The sequence below is a fragment of the Pelobates fuscus genome, chromosome 8 (assembly GCF_036172605.1).
Source record: "Pelobates fuscus isolate aPelFus1 chromosome 8, aPelFus1.pri, whole genome shotgun sequence".
Lineage (NCBI taxonomy): Eukaryota > Metazoa > Chordata > Amphibia > Anura > Pelobatidae > Pelobates > Pelobates fuscus.
In genome coordinates this window covers 178,786,187-178,803,814 of record NC_086324.1, presented here as the reverse complement: position 1 = coordinate 178,803,814, position 17,628 = coordinate 178,786,187, and the positions used below count along the sequence as shown (strand labels likewise).

At 47.1% G+C, this 17,628-nt stretch overlaps 2 protein-coding genes across 3 annotated transcripts; one reads left to right on the top strand and one right to left on the bottom strand.

Moving 5' to 3' along the window:
• Window positions 1-340: 340 nt before the first annotated feature.
• On the bottom strand, window positions 341-8,961 carry ELOB (elongin B). The gene is made up of 4 exons (XM_063429120.1): window positions 8,835-8,961; window positions 1,134-1,268; window positions 946-1,054; window positions 341-856 (listed from the first exon to the last, which is right to left on the bottom strand). Exons 1-4 carry the CDS (start codon window positions 8,835-8,837, stop codon window positions 744-746), a joined length of 360 nt encoding a protein of 119 aa, XP_063285190.1. The 5' UTR covers window positions 8,838-8,961; the 3' UTR covers window positions 341-743.
• Window positions 8,962-9,117: 156 nt separating this feature from the next.
• Window positions 9,118-17,623, top strand: PKMYT1 (protein kinase, membrane associated tyrosine/threonine 1). 2 transcript variants are annotated; one of them, XM_063430923.1, is made up of 9 exons: window positions 9,118-9,185; window positions 11,903-11,990; window positions 12,821-13,235; window positions 14,599-15,095; window positions 15,173-15,279; window positions 15,619-15,791; window positions 15,875-16,131; window positions 16,217-16,300; window positions 16,386-17,623. In XM_063430923.1, exons 3-9 carry the CDS (start codon window positions 12,879-12,881, stop codon window positions 16,564-16,566), a joined length of 1,656 nt encoding a protein of 551 aa, XP_063286993.1. In that variant the 5' UTR covers window positions 9,118-9,185; window positions 11,903-11,990; window positions 12,821-12,878; the 3' UTR covers window positions 16,567-17,623. The 2 variants fall into 2 exon arrangements, with proteins under 2 accessions (XP_063286993.1, XP_063286994.1); XM_063430924.1 differs by having other exon boundaries at window positions 11,903-12,024.
• The last annotated feature ends 5 nt before the right edge of the window (window positions 17,624-17,628 follow it).

Sequence of the window (17,628 nt, the reverse complement as noted above, 5' to 3'; positions counted from 1 at the left end):
TTAAATCTGTTTAACACTGAATGGAATGATAAGAAGTAGTTGTAGTTACAATGCCAATAGTGTCACTTTACTATGTCCAGGATTGCTTATTAGATCAAACTTTACATTCAGACACATTTCAGCTAATTAACCCCTTAAGGACCAAACTTCTGGAATAAAAGGGAATCATGTCACATGTCATGTGTCCTTAATGGGTTAAAGGCAGCATTTATTTCTGTTAATACTGGATGAGAAATCGACTCTGGGACATTAGGCTGTTTCAAACAAACCTATCGCCTCACTAGTGATTATTGCTTTGCAGAGTTGACATTACAATACACAAAACACAGGAGTCACAACATCCATCAGGCAAAACTAAATTTATTATGTTTTAAAAAATAAAATAGAACAAAAACCAAAAAACAAAATTGAACATCACCCACCCCAAACAAAACTGAGAACAGGGAGGAAGAAAAAAAAATGTGGTGGGAGGGGGGTTAAGAGGGAGGCTTTGGGGGGAAATCACAGGATGTGGAGCAGGAGTCCAGAGTTTATGCCCAGCAGGGTGTTTGAGAAGAGTGCCCTCCATCTCACGTCTTCCATTCTTTGGGTAACTTAAAGGGGAGCCAAGTCGTACAATGAGGAGATACACAAGGTGAAATGGAGCGTGAGAAATCTGTTAACCCCATCGCTAGCTGGAGGCAGTACGCCCCCCAGGAGACAGAGAAACAAGGAGGTGGACTGGGGGATGCAGACTCTAGCTCTCACTGCACTGACTGCTCGTTAGCACTGCCACTTGTCTCTTGTGGCTTCATTACATCAGGGAGCTCGGGAGGACTGGAGAAGGAGTCCACTCGAAGAGGCTCAAATGCATCACCTGCAAAACAGAGCAAAGTCATAGCAAAGGGAGGAGTTTATTACAGTTACTCATTTAGACAGAAGTGGGCACCACCCTGAGTAACTTACCTCCACTGCGGAAAGCCAGTCCCACTGTAGCTGGGGCCTGGGGCCGAGCAGTCAGGCTGGTGAAGCCACAGTCACCAAGTGTCTTACTTTCATCCAAGAGCTGATCGTCCTAAAACAGAGAAGGACCGCGTTAAACGGGCCAAGAGAGACACCGCCCACTAGTAAGAGAGCAAGCTAGAGGTTCGCACCTTGTATAGCCGCTGGTCCTCAGGGGGTCTTTTCAGGATCCCCTCCACAATCCGCTTCAGCTCGTACACTGTTGTGCTTTCCTTGGCATCTGTAAAAATTGTTGTTTTGTGCCGGCGGATCATGAGAAACACATCCTAGGGAGAAAAGGACAAGTTTAGATCAACGGTGACTTACAGAAAACCTAAGCCTCTCTTTCTCTTCTTCTGACAGGCTCACAAATAATCAGCGCTGAGGTTACCAATTTGTGTTCAGACTCCAGGACACAGAATATTTCAACTTGTTCAATAAGACGTGCTTTCACTAAAGCAAATACGACTTAGTCAACTCTTTTTCCTCATTTCAATGTTTTGGAACATTTCACAGAAAAAAACCCCAAACTGTTACTATGTAAAAGGTACACTCCACACACTCAAAGCAGCACAGTTCACTAGAGTGGTTTATGTATTTGGAGTTTCATTTTCTTGACCGTTTGTAAAATTTCAATAGAAACTTATAATTGCCTGACTGGCAGCCAGGAAGGTTGTCTTCCACGACCTCCACAGAACAAATGAATTGCCTTCCACCCTTCTCATTGAGAAGCCCCATCACAAACTGAAACTAGGTCAGGGAATGAGGGGAGGGCTTGCAAGTGCTGCAGAGAGTCAGTCTGCAGCTTTTGCTTTAACATACCGCTGTAGAAAACATGCATTCTTTATTTCGTGGTATATCTTTAAAACTGGGAAATACCGTATATACTCGAGTATAAGCCGAGTTTTTCAGCACATTTTTTGTGCTGAAAAACCCCAACTCGGCTTATACTCGAGTCAGTGTCTGTATTATGGCAATTTGCATTGCCATAATACAGACTGGGGGGAGAGGGGTGCTGGCAGAGCTGTACTTACCTTTCCTGCAGCTCCTGTCAGCTCTCTCCTCCTCCGCGCCGTCCGTTCAGCACCTCGGTCAGCTCCCAGTGTAAGTCTCGCGAGAGCTGCGGCTCTCGCGAGACTTACACTGGGAGCTGACAGAGGGAGCTGCACAGACCGCGCGGAGGAGGAGAGAGCTGACAGGAGCTGCAGGAAAGGTAAGTACAGCTCTGCCAGCACCCCTCTCCCCCCCACTGAACTGCCAATGACACTGGACCACCAGGGAAGGAGCCCCCCTCCCTGCCATGTATCAAGCAGGGAGGGGGGACGAAAAAAAATATAATTAAAAAAATAAATAAAAATAATAATTAAATAATAATACAAAAAAATAATAATATAACAAAAATAAAAAATAATAATAATTAATAATATATTAAATGCCCACCCCCACCAACACATACACAAACACACTGCATCACACACACACACACTGCACTCACACACACACACACACTGCACTCACACACACACACACACTGTGCACTCACACACACACACACACTGTGCACTCACACACACACACACACTGTGCACTCACACACACACACACACTGTGCACTCACACACACACACACACTGTGCACTCACACACACACACACACTGTGCACTCACACACACACACACTGTGCACTCACACACACACACACTGTGCACTCACACACACACACACACTGTGCACTCACACACACACACACACTGTGCACTCACACACACACACACACTGTGCACTCACACACACTGTGCACTCACACACACTGTGCACTCACACACACTGTGCACTCACACACACTGTGCACTCACACACACTGTGCACTCACACACACTGTGCACTCACACACACTGCACTCACACACACTGCACTCACACACACTGCACTCACACACACTGCACTCACACACACTGCACTCACACACACTGCACTCACACACACTGCACTCACACACACTGCACTCACACACACTGCACTCACACACACTGCACTCACACACACTGCACTCACACACACTGCACTCACACACACTGCACTCATTATATACACACACTGGAAATAAATATTCAATTAATATACACGCACTGCACTCATACGCACTGCACTCATACGCACACACTGCATTCATTATATACACACACTGTAAATAAATATTCAATTAATATAATTTTTTTAGGATCTAATTTTATTTAGAAATTTACCAGTAGCTGCTGCATTTCCCACCCTAGTCTTATACTCGAGTCAATAAGTTTTCCCAGTTTTTTGGGGTAAAATTAGGGGCCTCGGCTTATATTCGGGTCGGCTTATACTCGAGTATATACGGTAATAACTTTCAATTAAAGGTTGGTTTTATAACCATTTATAATGAACCTGTTAATTTGTTATTTTGTAATAACTTTTCACATATTACATTTTCTTTAACTGTATGAAGATTTCACACCTGACATTACCCAGTTGAGTCCTGGCATAACTGCATTACACACTGCATCAGAAAAGTGGAAACAGAAGTCACCTCAGTGAGAGTAAGGCAGTAAAAGGGACAATCAATCAGTTCCTGGATCAAACATGGATTTCTCACAAATACAGGTACAGTGGAACATCGGAACGCGAACGTTCCCGAACAATTCGAAAGTCTAACTAAAATTTCACATAAAAAAGTATCTCGGTATGCGAACGATCCTCGGTACCCAAACACATCACGCAGCATTCACAGAGGGACACAAGTGTGAGATGAGCAAATATGGGCAGATGGACTATGTAAAGGGATAGAGGGGAATATAGGGAGAGGAAAACCGGAGGGCAGAGGGATATGGACAGAGTTATTATGCACGGAGAAAGAGGAAATAATGAGGAGAAGGATACCGGAGGACAAAGGGACACCGATAAGGGAAGAGGGACTATGGACATAAGGATACCAGCAGAGGAAAGAGGGGTATTAGATATTTTCAACCTGATACAGCCATTTTATATGCGTTTGTATGTAATGCACAAAGAACAGTTACCTATCCCCATCCATTTCATTTTGTGGGTCTGGAACGGATTAAACAAGGGATGCACCGAAATTTCAACCGCCATTTCATCCGAAAACGTGTCTAATCTGCCGAAAATGACAACCTCCAAATCTCCTTCCCATAGTCCTCTCTGCCAATACCCCATCCCTAAGTCCATGTCCCCGTGTCTCCTGCTCTTGGATTCCCTGAGACCCAGTGGCAGTAATTACGCAAGTACCTTTCCTTTTCAATACTCTGCTGTCTTTCATTGGCTTGTTATCGATCCTACGATCGGCTTCCTGCTCCACCGCTCTCCCCTATGCAGCCCTGACCTAGGCACGAACTTTGCAATGGACCGCTCAGTCCATCTGTTACAAACTGCCATTTGTACCTGGCCCTTTAAATTATAAATTGCCCTGCTTCCCTGGGTTGTGGAGAAGCCTATTTGCCAGCCTCCTTCCTCATGACTATGGCCCCTGGGAGATTGTGCCCCTGAAAACTTATGGACTTTTATTGGGTGTGTATGGCCCTTTAAGAACCGTCTGGGGACATATTGTGACTTTGTTGAACAATGCCCCTTTAAGACGGTGTCCCCGTAAACCTTTAATACACTGTGTGTTCCTGGCTTTCTCCCACTTGGTTCAGTAAATGGGGCTTAGTGAACCAAGTACCACACAGGCGGACCACCCAGAAGTGGAAGTGTGCAGGCAATGTACCTCCCAGGCTGTGAGGTTACTGCAGGTTAATTGCCGAGCGCTGGGTGGCCGCAGTTCGTGCAAACGAACACATGGCGGCGGCCATCTTTGTTCATTCGAACGAGGTCAGCGGTACGTGTAGCCAAATTCATGGAACTAAAATCGGCTACACATTTCCGCGAATACCGCTGACCCTTACCTTCTCCTACACTGAACTTTCAGCTCCAGAGACTAAGTCCCGTTCGAATGGGACTTAGTCATTTTTCTGCACGAAATTGACCGACCGCACAGCCTAAATCTATGGAACTGTTTTGGGCAGGAAAAAGGACATAAAGGACTTCCGTCTAACTTTTAAACTACTGGATGGATTTGGCTGATTTTTGAGAGTGTTTATGTTTAAAGTGAGCTGATTATTAATATGTATTATAATAATAATAATATGATTAATAATATGTATTATGGAGATTGGATGTTTGGTTTTAAAGTTACAGTGTATGTATAAAAACTGTATTTTTCCTGCTTGTGATAATTATGTTAACCCATGGTGTACCATAATTATATCACAGGCAGAGGGGGAGGATTTTGTGTGTAATTGCTGGGAGTGTTTTCGGTAATGTACGTGTGTGATTGGTTGTTTTAGAACGCCCTGTGGGTGGTCCTATCTAAGGGGATCCTGCATAATAGAAGGTTCTTTTGGTGCCAATAAACAGAATGACTTGTCCCTCTAACTTGCAGCCTTGACTCATGTTTGTAGGGGACAGCTATAATCACTACAGGGATTGCTATGCTCTTCATACTCCCTTAGCTACTGAGCTCTTGTAAGAGCTCTTGTTCCTGATCCTGCTTCGCTCTACAGAAGGAAGAGGTTCACCTACTGGAACCTGGAGCCTGGTCATAGGTCCAGGGCGCAGAGCAGACGGCGAGATACCAGCCCAGCAGCGGTGGTTCGTGGAGTCTGCAGTACTTATGGTGGCTATGCAGTTGTTATGGTGTCTACGGTGCTGATGGTCCTTTGGTGAGCGCTAGGAGCATCCTTTTCTACGGTCCAACTTCCAGCCAGCCTAGAGGCAACCGTAACACCATCAATCCTATAACCGGAATGTACCAATCGGAGGTAGCTAAGGGGGGAGGTGATTCATGACAGGAAGAAACTACTGTACTTACTTTACTCTCCCTGTCCTGCAGGCTAGTTTGATTGGCAGTATAATATACTAATAGGTGTCTGACTTCCTGTTTCCATGGCAATGGAAGGTTCATTCCCTCATTCCCTTACTTAAATCACAGCCCTTCACACTCTTAAAGGGACAGACCTACATTTCAGGTCTATTTTGCTTCACCTGAAATTTTACAAGGGCTTATTCATTAAACATAGACGTGTAGTGTATTTAAAACCAAATTCTATTATTTAATTTGAACAGGATAGATTTCCAACTCCACTCTAGTCACATCTTGGCTAATTTAGCCTAAAGTTTGCAAATCTGGTTTTCAGTTTAATTCAGGTTGCCATTTAGTGAATGATCACCAAGAGAGCCAAAATAAATCATATATTTTGGTGCACTAAATTATTTTATTAAAGGGAAAGCAGGCACCATAACCACTACAGGTATGTGTTCAAATGGCAATGTCCATTACTAAATTGCTTGACAGGTTACCTGCGGTTGATGCTTGTTATGGCACCTAGAGCAACACTCTACCATAACCACTACATAACACTGTAGTGGTTATGCTGCTAGATCAGCCCTGGTGCCAACCTGTTGTAATCAGGGAAAAGATTTTTCAGTACTTTGACTTCTGGAGGTGGGTATGGGGGACTCCTCCCTCCTGGTATGGGTTTTCTACATTCCCCAATTACAAGTGTAAACTTTCAATTTCCATATGTGCAGTTACTGAATCAATAAAATTATAGAAAAAACTATTTCAAAATCATTTGGGGATAAAAGTCATTTTCGGTTTTGGTTTTCGACCAAGGGCATCCTGAATTTTCGGCACATCCCTAGGTTAAACAAATTTACATTAATTCCTATGGGAAATTATTCGGTTCTCGAACAAATCGGAACTCGAACAACCTTCTGGAACGGATTAAGTTCAAGTTCCGAGATCCACTGAAACTAGAACATTAAAATTCCTCAGAAGTGACAGTTTCCCTTTAAAAGGTTACAGCAAGCACTAAAACCACTTCAGCGATTTTAAGTGGTCATGGTTCCTAGACACTGTATGTGCAGCACTTTGCACCTGAGGTACAGTTCCCAGTCTGTAATAAAAAAACTCATCCAGGTTATAAGGAAATTCTGTTGATGCCAAGTGATAAAGGAAGCTTTGGTTGCAATAACAGAAGAATCCCTTTATGAAGCGCTATAGGAGTTAGAAGAAAGTTTGTTTGTAACTGTGACAACCAAACGCTATTTGCCACAATAATAAGCACAAACACAGTTTAAAAGTGAACCAGACTGCCCATCCCACGCAGGTCAGGGATCTGTGATATAAACCTGTACTACAGCATTCCGGATCAGATTGTGGCTACACATTTATATCAAAACATTGCAGCTTAATGTAATGTACATGGTGGAAGGAGCCTACGTTCCCCCCCCCCCCCCCCACACACACACACTAAGCACAGAGCGAACACTCTCCCCCCCCCCCCCCCACACAGGGCTGTGTCCCCCCCTCTCTATCAGGACAGGCTGTCCCCCCCCCCCTCTATCAGGACAGGCTGTCCCCCCCCCCTCTCTATCAGGACAGGCTGCCCCCCCCTCTCTATCAGGACAGGCTGCCCCCCCCTCTCTATCAGGACAGGCTGTCCCCCCCCCTCTCTCTATCAGGACAGGCTGTCCCCCCCCCTCTCTCTATCAGGACAGGCTGTCCCCCCCCTCTCTCTATCAGGACAGGCTGTCCCCCCCCCTCTCTCTATCAGGACAGGCTGTCCCCCCCCCTCTCTCTATCAGGACAGGCTGTCCCCCCCCCTCTCTCTCTATCAGGACAGGCTGTCCCCCCCCCCTCTCTATCAGGACAGGCTGCCCCCCCCTCTCTCTATCAGGACAGGCTGCCCCCCCCTCTCTCTATCAGGACAGGCTGCCCCCCCCTCTCTCTATCAGGACAGGCTGCCCCCCCCTCTCTCTATCAGGACAGGCTGCCCCCCCCCTCTCTCTATCAGGACAGGCTGTGCCCCCCCCTCTCTCTATCAGGACAGGCTGCCCCCCCCCCTCTCTCTATCAGGACAGGCTGTCCCCCCCCCTCTCTATCAGGACAGGCTGCCCCCCCCCCTCTCTCTATCAGGACAGGCTGCCCCCCCCCCCTCTCTCTATCAGGACAGGCTGTGTCCCCCCCCTCTCTATCAGGACAGGCTGTCCCCCCCCCTCTCTATCAGGACAGGCTGTCCCCCCCCCCCTCTCTATCAGGACAGGCTGCCCCCCCCCCTCTCTCTATCAGGACAGGCTGTGTCCCCCTCCCTCTCTATCAGGACAGGCTGTCCCCCCCCCCTCTCTATCAGGACAGGCTGTCCCCCCCCCCCTCTCTATCAGGACAGGCTGCCCCCCCCCTCTCTCTATCAGGACAGGCTGTGTCCCCCCCCCTCTCTATCAGGACAGGCTGTCCCCCCCCCCCTCTCTATCAGGACAGGCTGCCCCCCCCCTCTCTCTATCAGGACAGGCTGTGTCCCCCCCCCTCTCTATCAGGACAGGCTGTCCCCCCCCCCCTCTCTATCAGGACAGGCTGTCCCCCCCTCCCTCTCTATCAGGACAGGCTGTCCCCCCCTCCCTCTCTATCAGGACAGGCTGTGTCCCCCCCTCCCTCTCTATCAGGACAGGCTGTCCCCCCCTCCCTCTCTATCAGGACAGGCTGTGTCCCCCCCTCCCTCTCTATCAGGACAGGCTGTGTCCCCCCCCCTCTCTATCAGGACAGGCTGCCCCCCCCTCTCTCTATCAGGACAGGCTGTGTCCCCCTCCCTCTCTATCAGGACAGGCTGTGTCCCCCCTCCCCCAGTAGGCCGCAGCCGCCATGTTGGGAAGGTCAGTCAGCCCGCGGCCTCCTGCTCGGTGCTCCCCCGATCCCCTCAGGGAGTTCCCGGCCGCCCAGCCGCCCCCCTGCCCGGCCCCCGGGTCTCTCCCTCCGGCCGCACACACTCACCATGCCGGCGGTGTCCGCCCGTCAGTCCGAGCCGGGGAGACTTACTGGAGACAAAGACAACCGGCCGCGAGCAGCTCCGAGCACACTGACCTTCCTCCCAGCAGACACCGCGCCGCGCAGGCGCCACATGAAGGGGCGGGCGCCATGCTGTGTGTGGCAACACGGCGGCCGCCAACCAAGCAGGGGGCGTGGCTATGACGCCATCCGTGGGCGGGGCTCTAGGCAAGGGGCGAGGCATAGAGCGAGGGGGAGCTGGGCGGGGCTCAGCGCGTGAGGCGGAGTTTCCGAGGTTTCAAACGTGACGTAGGGTTGGCGCCAAATTAGCGCGAGACACGACCAACCGAACTGAGTGTGAGTGACAGACAGACAGACACTGAGTGAGTGAGTGACTGAGAGAGAGAGACTGACTGACAGACAGACAGACACTGAGTGAGTGACAGACAGACAGACAGACAGTGAGTGACAGACAGACAGACAGACAGTGAGTGACAGACAGACAGACAGACACTGAGTGAGAGACAGACACTGAGTGAGAGACAGACACTGAGTGAGAGACAGACACTGAGTGAGTGGCTGACAGACAGTGAGTGAGTGACTGACAGAGAGAGAGAGAGACAGACAGACAGACAGACACTGAGTGAGTGACAGACAGACAGACAGACACTGAGTGAGTGACAGACAGACAGACACTGAGTGAGTGACAGACAGACAGACAGACATTGACTGACTGACTGAGAGAGAGACTGACTGACTGACTGACTGAGAGAGAGACTGACTGACTGACTGACAGAGAGAGAGACTGACTGACTGACTGAGAGAGAGACTGACTGACTGACTGACAGAGAGAGAGACTGACTGACAGACAGACAGACAGACACTGAGTGACTGACAGACAGACAGACAGACACTGAGTGAGTGACAGACAGACAGACACTGAGTGAGTGACAGACAGACAGACAGACACTGAGTGAGTGACAGACAGACAGACAGACACTGAGTGAGTGACAGACAGACAGACAGACACTGAGTGAGTGACAGACAGACAGACAGACATTGACTGACTGACTGAGAGAGAGAGACTGACTGACTGACTGAGAGAGAGACTGACTGACTGAGAGAGAGAGACTGACTGAGAGAGAGAGACTGACTGAGAGAGAGAGACTGACTGACTGAGAGAGAGAGACTGACTGAGAGAGAGAGACTGACTGACTGAGAGAGAGACTGACTGACTGAGAGAGAGACTGACTGACTGAGAGAGAGACTGACTGACTGAGAGAGAGACTGACTGACTGAGAGAGAGAGACTGACTGACTGAGAGAGAGAGACTGACTGACTGAGAGAGAGACTGACTGACTGACTGAGAGAGAGACTGACTGACTGACTGAGAGACTGACTGACTGAGAGACTGACTGACTGAGAGACTGACTGACTGACTGAGAGACTGACTGACTGACTGAGAGACTGACTGACTGACTGAGAGACTGACTGACTGACTGACTGAGAGAGAGACTGACTGACTGAGAGAGAGACTGACTGACTGAGAGAGAGACTGACTGACTGACTGAGAGAGAGACTGACTGACTGACTGAGAGAGAGACTGACTGACTGACTGAGAGAGAGACTGACTGACTGACTGAGAGAGTGACTGACTGACTGAGAGAGTGACTGACTGACTGAGAGAGTGACTGACTGACTGAGAGAGTGACTGACTGACTGAGAGAGAGACTGACTGACTGACTGAGAGACTGACTGAGAGACTGAGAGAGAGACTGACTGACTGACTGACTGAGAGAGAGACTGACTGACTGAGAGAGAGAGAGAGAGTGTGAGTGACTGACTGACTGAGAGAGACTGACTGACTGACTGAGAGAGACTGACTGACTGAGGGAGAGACTGACTGACTGACTGACTGAGAGAGAGACTGACTGACTGACTGAGAGAGAGACTGACTGACTGACTGACTGAGAGAGAGACTGACTGACTGAGAGAGAGAGTGACTGACTGAGAGAGAGAGAGACTGACTGACTGACTGAGAGAGAGAGACTGACTGACTGAGAGAGAGAGACTGACTGACTGAGAGAGAGAGACTGACTGAGAGAGACTGACTGAGAGAGACTGACTGAGAGAGACTGACTGAGAGAGACTGACTGAGAGAGACTGACTGAGAGAGACTGACTGAGAGAGACTGACTGAGAGAGACTGACTGAGAGAGACTGACTGAGAGAGACTGACTGAGAGAGACTGACTGACTGAGAGAGACTGACTGACTGAGAGAGAGACTGACTGACTGAGAGAGAGACTGAGAGACTGAGAGAGAGACTGAGAGACTGAGAGAGAGACTGACTGACTGAGAGAGAGAGAGAGAGTGTGAGTGACTGACTGACTGAGAGAGACTGACTGACTGAGAGAGACTGACTGACTGAGAGAGACTGACTGACTGAGAGAGACTGACGGACTGAGAGAGACTGACTGACTGAGAGAGACTGACTGACTGAGAGAGAGACTGACTGACTGAGAGAGAGACTGACTGACTGAGAGAGAGACTGACTGACTGAGAGAGAGACTGACTGACTGAGAGAGAGACTGACTGACTGAGAGAGAGACTGACTGACTGAGAGAGAGACTGACTGACTGAGAGAGAGACTGACTGACTGAGAGTGACTGACTGACTGAGAGTGACTGACTGACTGAGAGTGACTGACTGACTGAGAGTGACTGACTGACTGAGAGTGACTGACTGACTGAGAGTGACTGACTGACTGAGAGTGACTGACTGACTGAGAGTGACTGACTGACTGAGAGTGACTGACTGACTGAGAGAGAGACTGACTGACTGAGAGAGAGACTGACTGACTGAGAGAGAGACTGACTGACTGAGAGAGAGACTGACTGACTGAGAGAGAGACTGACTGACTGAGAGAGAGACTGACTGACTGAGAGTGACTGACTGACTGAGAGTGACTGACTGAGAGAGAGAGACTGACCATTATCGGTCTGTATCTTGTGGCTGTGGTTATGTAGATTTTGTTGCGGTCACTCATGTTGGACCCGTATCTTGTGTTTTTCAGCTTGGCCACCATGCAATGCTGAGACCTGTTGCAGGTGGAAGACGAATGGAAACCCTGTTTGTACAGACTCCATCCACCACTGAGCTGGGTATCTGATTGCTGTCCACTTTACTTGAGATAATGTGGGTGTTCGCCCTATACTGGATGCATAAACCAGGAAGGGTTAAATACTTAATCCAACCTATTCCCTCCTGCAGCTGCTAACAATGTGAGGGCCCTGGGAAAGCTGGTAATACTATAACGCTGTTTGAAATGGGAATAGGTGGGACTTCTACAGGATTACTGTCCAGTATAGGACAAACATTTACAGGATGTAAAAACGGTTTTAATACAATCCTGCATTTAGTTAGATTAACTGTTGATACCCCCCCCCCTCCCCGATATCCAACACTCAGGCACTGAAGTTCTCTTTCAAGAACGATCTTCCTCCATTGATGTCTGAAACTCTGCACATACGCCTTAACGCACCATGACCACTTCAAATGACTCCACTTCAGAAAGGGGTCAGAAAGTGAAAGTAAAGGAATGACTTTAGCTCCCAAACTGAACCTTATGCATAGGATGAGGCAGAGGCAATGGAAACGCCTACAGAGATTCTATTAAAATATGTTACCAATTGAAACAGGGCTGCAGAAACTCCATACTGTAGTCCCATCAGTGGGTAGTCAACAAGAATATAGAAAAAAAGGAGCTAATATAAGTGTGCACGTCCAGGTGCTACCGTAATTTATTCAGAGGGCACAGTACAAACTGTAAACGTTTCGGGCGATAGCCCTTTCTCAATGCTAATGTCCTGCTCTAGGTTGAGTTAATCCTTGCCTTTTCACCCTAGTCTCTACCAGCATATCTGGTGACCAGTTCATTTTAATGGGAATTGCTATACTAATGTCGGTCATGTTTTGTTTTCCTTCACCACAGTTTATGGACTTCTGAGTGAAGGAAGAACCACCTGTCCCCTTACCTGGCAGATTTTGCCATGCCAATACCCAGGGATGACATGGGTGAGGCACCTCTTACCCGCACTCCAATTCCATTGCCTGCTCATTTCCATCAGGCTGAGCAAAGCTTTTCACTCAAGAAGAGAGGACGGTCACTCTGCTACACCCTTCCACCTCGTCCTCCGGTAAAAAGCATCCCACCCATTAGTCGCATTTTTCCCAACAGGCAGCGCTCCTGGAGCCAGCCTCGTCCTCAGAGCGTATCTTTCCGTACTCCTCAAACTGTCCCACCAGCCAGCAAACTCTACGACCAGAGCAAAGGAGAGACCTTCTTTAAGCAGTGCTTCCAGAGCATCTGCAAGTTGGGCAGAGGGTCCTTTGGCGAGGTGTATAAGGTGAGTCTATCCTGGTACAAAGGCTTAATGGTTTATTGCTGTAACTGGAAGCAGGTTTATAATCCCATCATCCAGACTCGTAAACCCTCTCTGTAAGTCTGATACTTCGATAAACACTTGTGGGTTCGTTATATTGCTGTCTAACAAAGTACAGCTCTGCTTGGTGGGAATATAATGATATCATTTCAGAAGTGCTTTCTGGGGGCCACATGTGCAGAGCTGATTCCATCCTATCTGGCACAAATGAAGTTTATTAGAAAACTGTTTTAAAGATTGCTCATTTTAGGGAGCTGGATGAGACAAGAGTTGAATAATTTTTACTGTTTACACCCAAAATCCTCCATTCTTGGTTTAGTGAAAGAAGGCCGTTGTATGAGATGCTCCTAGAATTGAGGGCTTCATTCTGTTTATAGAAATACCACTCCATTGTTTGAAAAGCTTATTAATTTAACATTTTTAATGAGATGAACCCATGTCGGCTGTCTTTACCTTCTCGACCAGGTGCAGGCTTTGTGATATGCATGGGGTCATGCACTGAAAGGCTGGGGTAATGGGATTTAAAGGGCTTACTCAGAGGCTTTTTTCAGCCTATCAGGGCTATTCACAGAACTGGACCCAAGAAGATTATTCACTAAATCCAGAGCTGAAAGACAGGCGACTTGAATATTTTACAATTCCTGTAAATTCTGTTTTATTGAATAACCATGCTTGTTTATAATGGATTAAAATTCAAGTAAAGGAATTTAACTTTACCAAGCATGGATTGACCATATATTTACACCATTTTGGGTTTGCTTTTTGCTGCTAAAACAAAGCAATATCTTGCCCACTGCCTGTTTCTGTATGTTAAAAAGTATCATTAAAATGGGATTGGGGTGCCATGTACACACACTATGAACCAAGCCAGCATGACCAAGGAACATTATGGATGCTCCCATTCACGGTAAACTTAATTCGCTTACACCATACAGTATAAGGGTTAATAATACATGCCTAGCTTTGAGCACAACTCAAACACAAATTTTGTCCCTGTGGGAGAGGTTCATATGGAGCACTGCTTCCCTGGTTTTATTTATTGACCTATACCCTATGGCTGCCAGCTGTTTCTGTAAGTGATAAGATGAAGTGTCATTTAGTAATTATTTGGACTGTAATTCTCCAAGTTGTGCCGTATCTACACCCTTTTATGCACATCAGGGCAATTTGCAAGTGTTGGCAAACACTGGGTGATGAAATTATGGAGTGAATGCATTAACATGGTATTCAGATTGCCACGTGTGACCCTGACTTTGTTCCAAACAGATGTCTGTTAGCATATAGTGCACCATTTGTTATTTTTGCTCCTATCTTGGTTTACCATCAGGTGCGAAGTCGTGAAGATGGCTGCCTGTATGCTGTAAAGCGCTCTGTTTCACCGTTCCGTGGTGAGTCAGATCGCCAACGCAAGTTGCAGGAAGTGAGAAAGCACGAGCGTGTGGGACAGCATCCTAACTGTGTGCGCTTTGTGCGAGCTTGGGAGGAAAAAAGCCTACTATATCTGCAGACAGAGCTGTGTGTTGGCAGCTTGCAACAGTATTCAGAAGAGTTGGCAGTGCCTTTGCCACCACGACAGGTCTGGAATGTCACTTGTGATTTGTTACGGGGTCTAAAACATCTACATGATCGCAACCTGTTGCACCTGGACATTAAGCCAGCAAATGTTTTTATTGCCTTTTCTGGGGTCTGCAAGTTAGGGGACTTTGGGCTTATGGTAGAACTAGATGGCTCAGACGGAAGTGGAGACGCTCAAGAGGGAGATCCCAGGTACATGGCACCTGAGTTGCTTGATGGCGTGTTTGGGAAAGCGGCTGATGTATTCAGGTGAGGAAAATCTATTAAATGACTGCACCAGCTTCTAGAATGCTGAACATTAACTGACGTCTGACTCTAAATCTTAGCCTCGGGATGACTCTTCTAGAGGTGTCCTGCAATATGGAGCTGCCAACAGGAGGAGAAGGTTGGCAACTGCTGAGGCAAGGACATCTTCCAACAGAGTTCACATCAGGCAAGTATATAACCACCTATCTTTCTGGTTTACTTTTTATAGGAGAATTAGGTATCCTGAGCAGCATAGCTAGTACAAAGCTTGGACAGCCCTGGCCTGTGGACCTATGTTGCTGACCATTGTGATATGTGCTTGATGTACCTATAGCATAGCTCTCCACCCCTGGACCATCCCATGCATGTACAATCTATAATCCTGTGATACAAAAATAACACACCCATCAACTATGGCTAGCTTGCATACCTACTCTAGTGCTGTATTCAAAAATCTAGGTCAGTTGTAAGAAGTCAAGCAGATGTCTTTCATCCTGAGGTTTTATTCTTCCCTGTTGCCCATCAGATCTGCCCCCAGATTTCCTGAAAGTTTTGTCAGCAATGCTTGATCCTGACCATCGGTGCCGAGCCACAGTGGACTGGCTCCTCTCACTTCCTGCCATCCAGCGAGCAGAGCGATGGAGAAAGCTGACACTTGCTACACAGTGGACTCTAGGAAAGCTTCTTGTTTTGTACCAGGTGAGATACTGTCAACATGGAAATTCCTTCTTGTGGTATTTTATCAGATTCTGACAAGTATCTTTCACCTATTTTCTCCTCAGCTGTTGGTATGGCTCCTCTCCTTTGTAGCTGAAAGTCTTAAACGCCCATTTCTGTGGTTAGTATGCTGTGTTGGAGGACGATTGTCTCAGTGCCCCCTTCCCGCCTCTCCTGTATCTGGCCGTCTGGGTGACAGCAGCATTTCTAGTGACTGGGATGATGATGATGATAGCCTTGGTGATGATGTGTTTGAAGTTCCACCTAGTCCCCTGGTCCCTCTGAGGAACCTGACTTATCATGGTCATGAATTCCCTGGCAGGTACTGAATGTGAAACTGGGTTAAGAACTAATGGAACTTACATAGAACTCTAGGTGTAACCTTTTTCATGTTTTTGCAACACTAGACATTCCCCTGATCTGCCACGGCCATCACTGGGTAGCACTTCCACACCTCGTAACATGTCCCCAGAGTATGGGATAAGAAGGAGGTGAGTCTCTTATCTGCGTGTCCTGCTAATATCCATGCTCTCCTTATCTCTTCTCTGATTGGCTCATGTTTCGTTTTTTTTATAGGTCAGCTCTGACTCTGACCCCTAATGTGAGCCGTATCAGCCAGGACTCTCCAAGTAGTGTGAAAACATTAAGCCCTAGCAACAGTTCAAACTTATCTGGATTTGAGGATGCTGATGCTCCACGTTCTTCTTTCCTGCCTCGGAATCTCCTTACCATGTTTGAAGATGTATCTGAACCGTGAGCAGAGCTTCCAATGACTGCCTCCTAGAGCAGATACCAGCTGAATGTGTAATGTGTTTGGAGTATCGTTACATATATGGTGGTGTTAAGGTTTGCGCTGTTGCTTGTCTTGAATTATGCATGGGGTGATGACCATTCCCTGCTCATTGTCCAGATTGGACTAGATTTGAAATGAAGGACTAAGGCCATGTGCTACTTGTGCTCAAGTGTGAACATTCCTTGACAAGAAGGCAGCAATTTAAGGATTTAAACATTTTTCCTGCAAACTCTGTGGTGAGGAATCTAACAGGAGGGTGGGCCCAAGCAGATTACCAAATCAGGAACCTGTGTGAAGTACAATGGGTATTTTTATCTTTTAAATCTTTTTACATTATTTCAAGAACCTGGACTGTGAGAATTCATCGGAAGCGCGTAAACTCAAGAAGTATTTTCACTTGTGTTTAGTCTGTTATATTTTATTGTTTAATTAGGAACTACCTGGCAGCAATTTCAGTGCGGATTCATCCAAGCCCCTCCTTTCTAAGAATTTTCTTGGTTCTGTTCAGGCGGTGGTGAACCAGTTCATATCTCCTTGTTGCATAGTTCAAGCCACCGATCATATTAAAGCTGACAATTGGAGCATGTGCTAGCCATGTTTTCTGGATCACTAGACAAGGTACACACTCGAGTATTCCCCTCCCATTGCGCTGGGTCGGTCACCATCCCAGTACACATTGCATCTATATACTTTTTATTGAAGGTGCATATACAGCCCATTGCAGGATACTCTGGGTGCATACAGCTTCTCTATCAATATTTAATCTGTATTAATAGACATCATTTTCCTTACACAGTGGTCATTTACCTAGCTAGCACTCTGTGTTAGACTGTAATTTTGATGATTATATGTATTCTATACATGCAATCTATACTGACACATTTTGGGTTAAAGGGTTTGTTTTTCCCTTTACCTTCAAGTCTACTAAACAAAACTGCTGACTCCTAAATAGAAATCAGAGGAAGAGGGTCATTTCCGTTAATATAGTACATGTGTAACATTGCTTTTATTAATATGATACAGAAA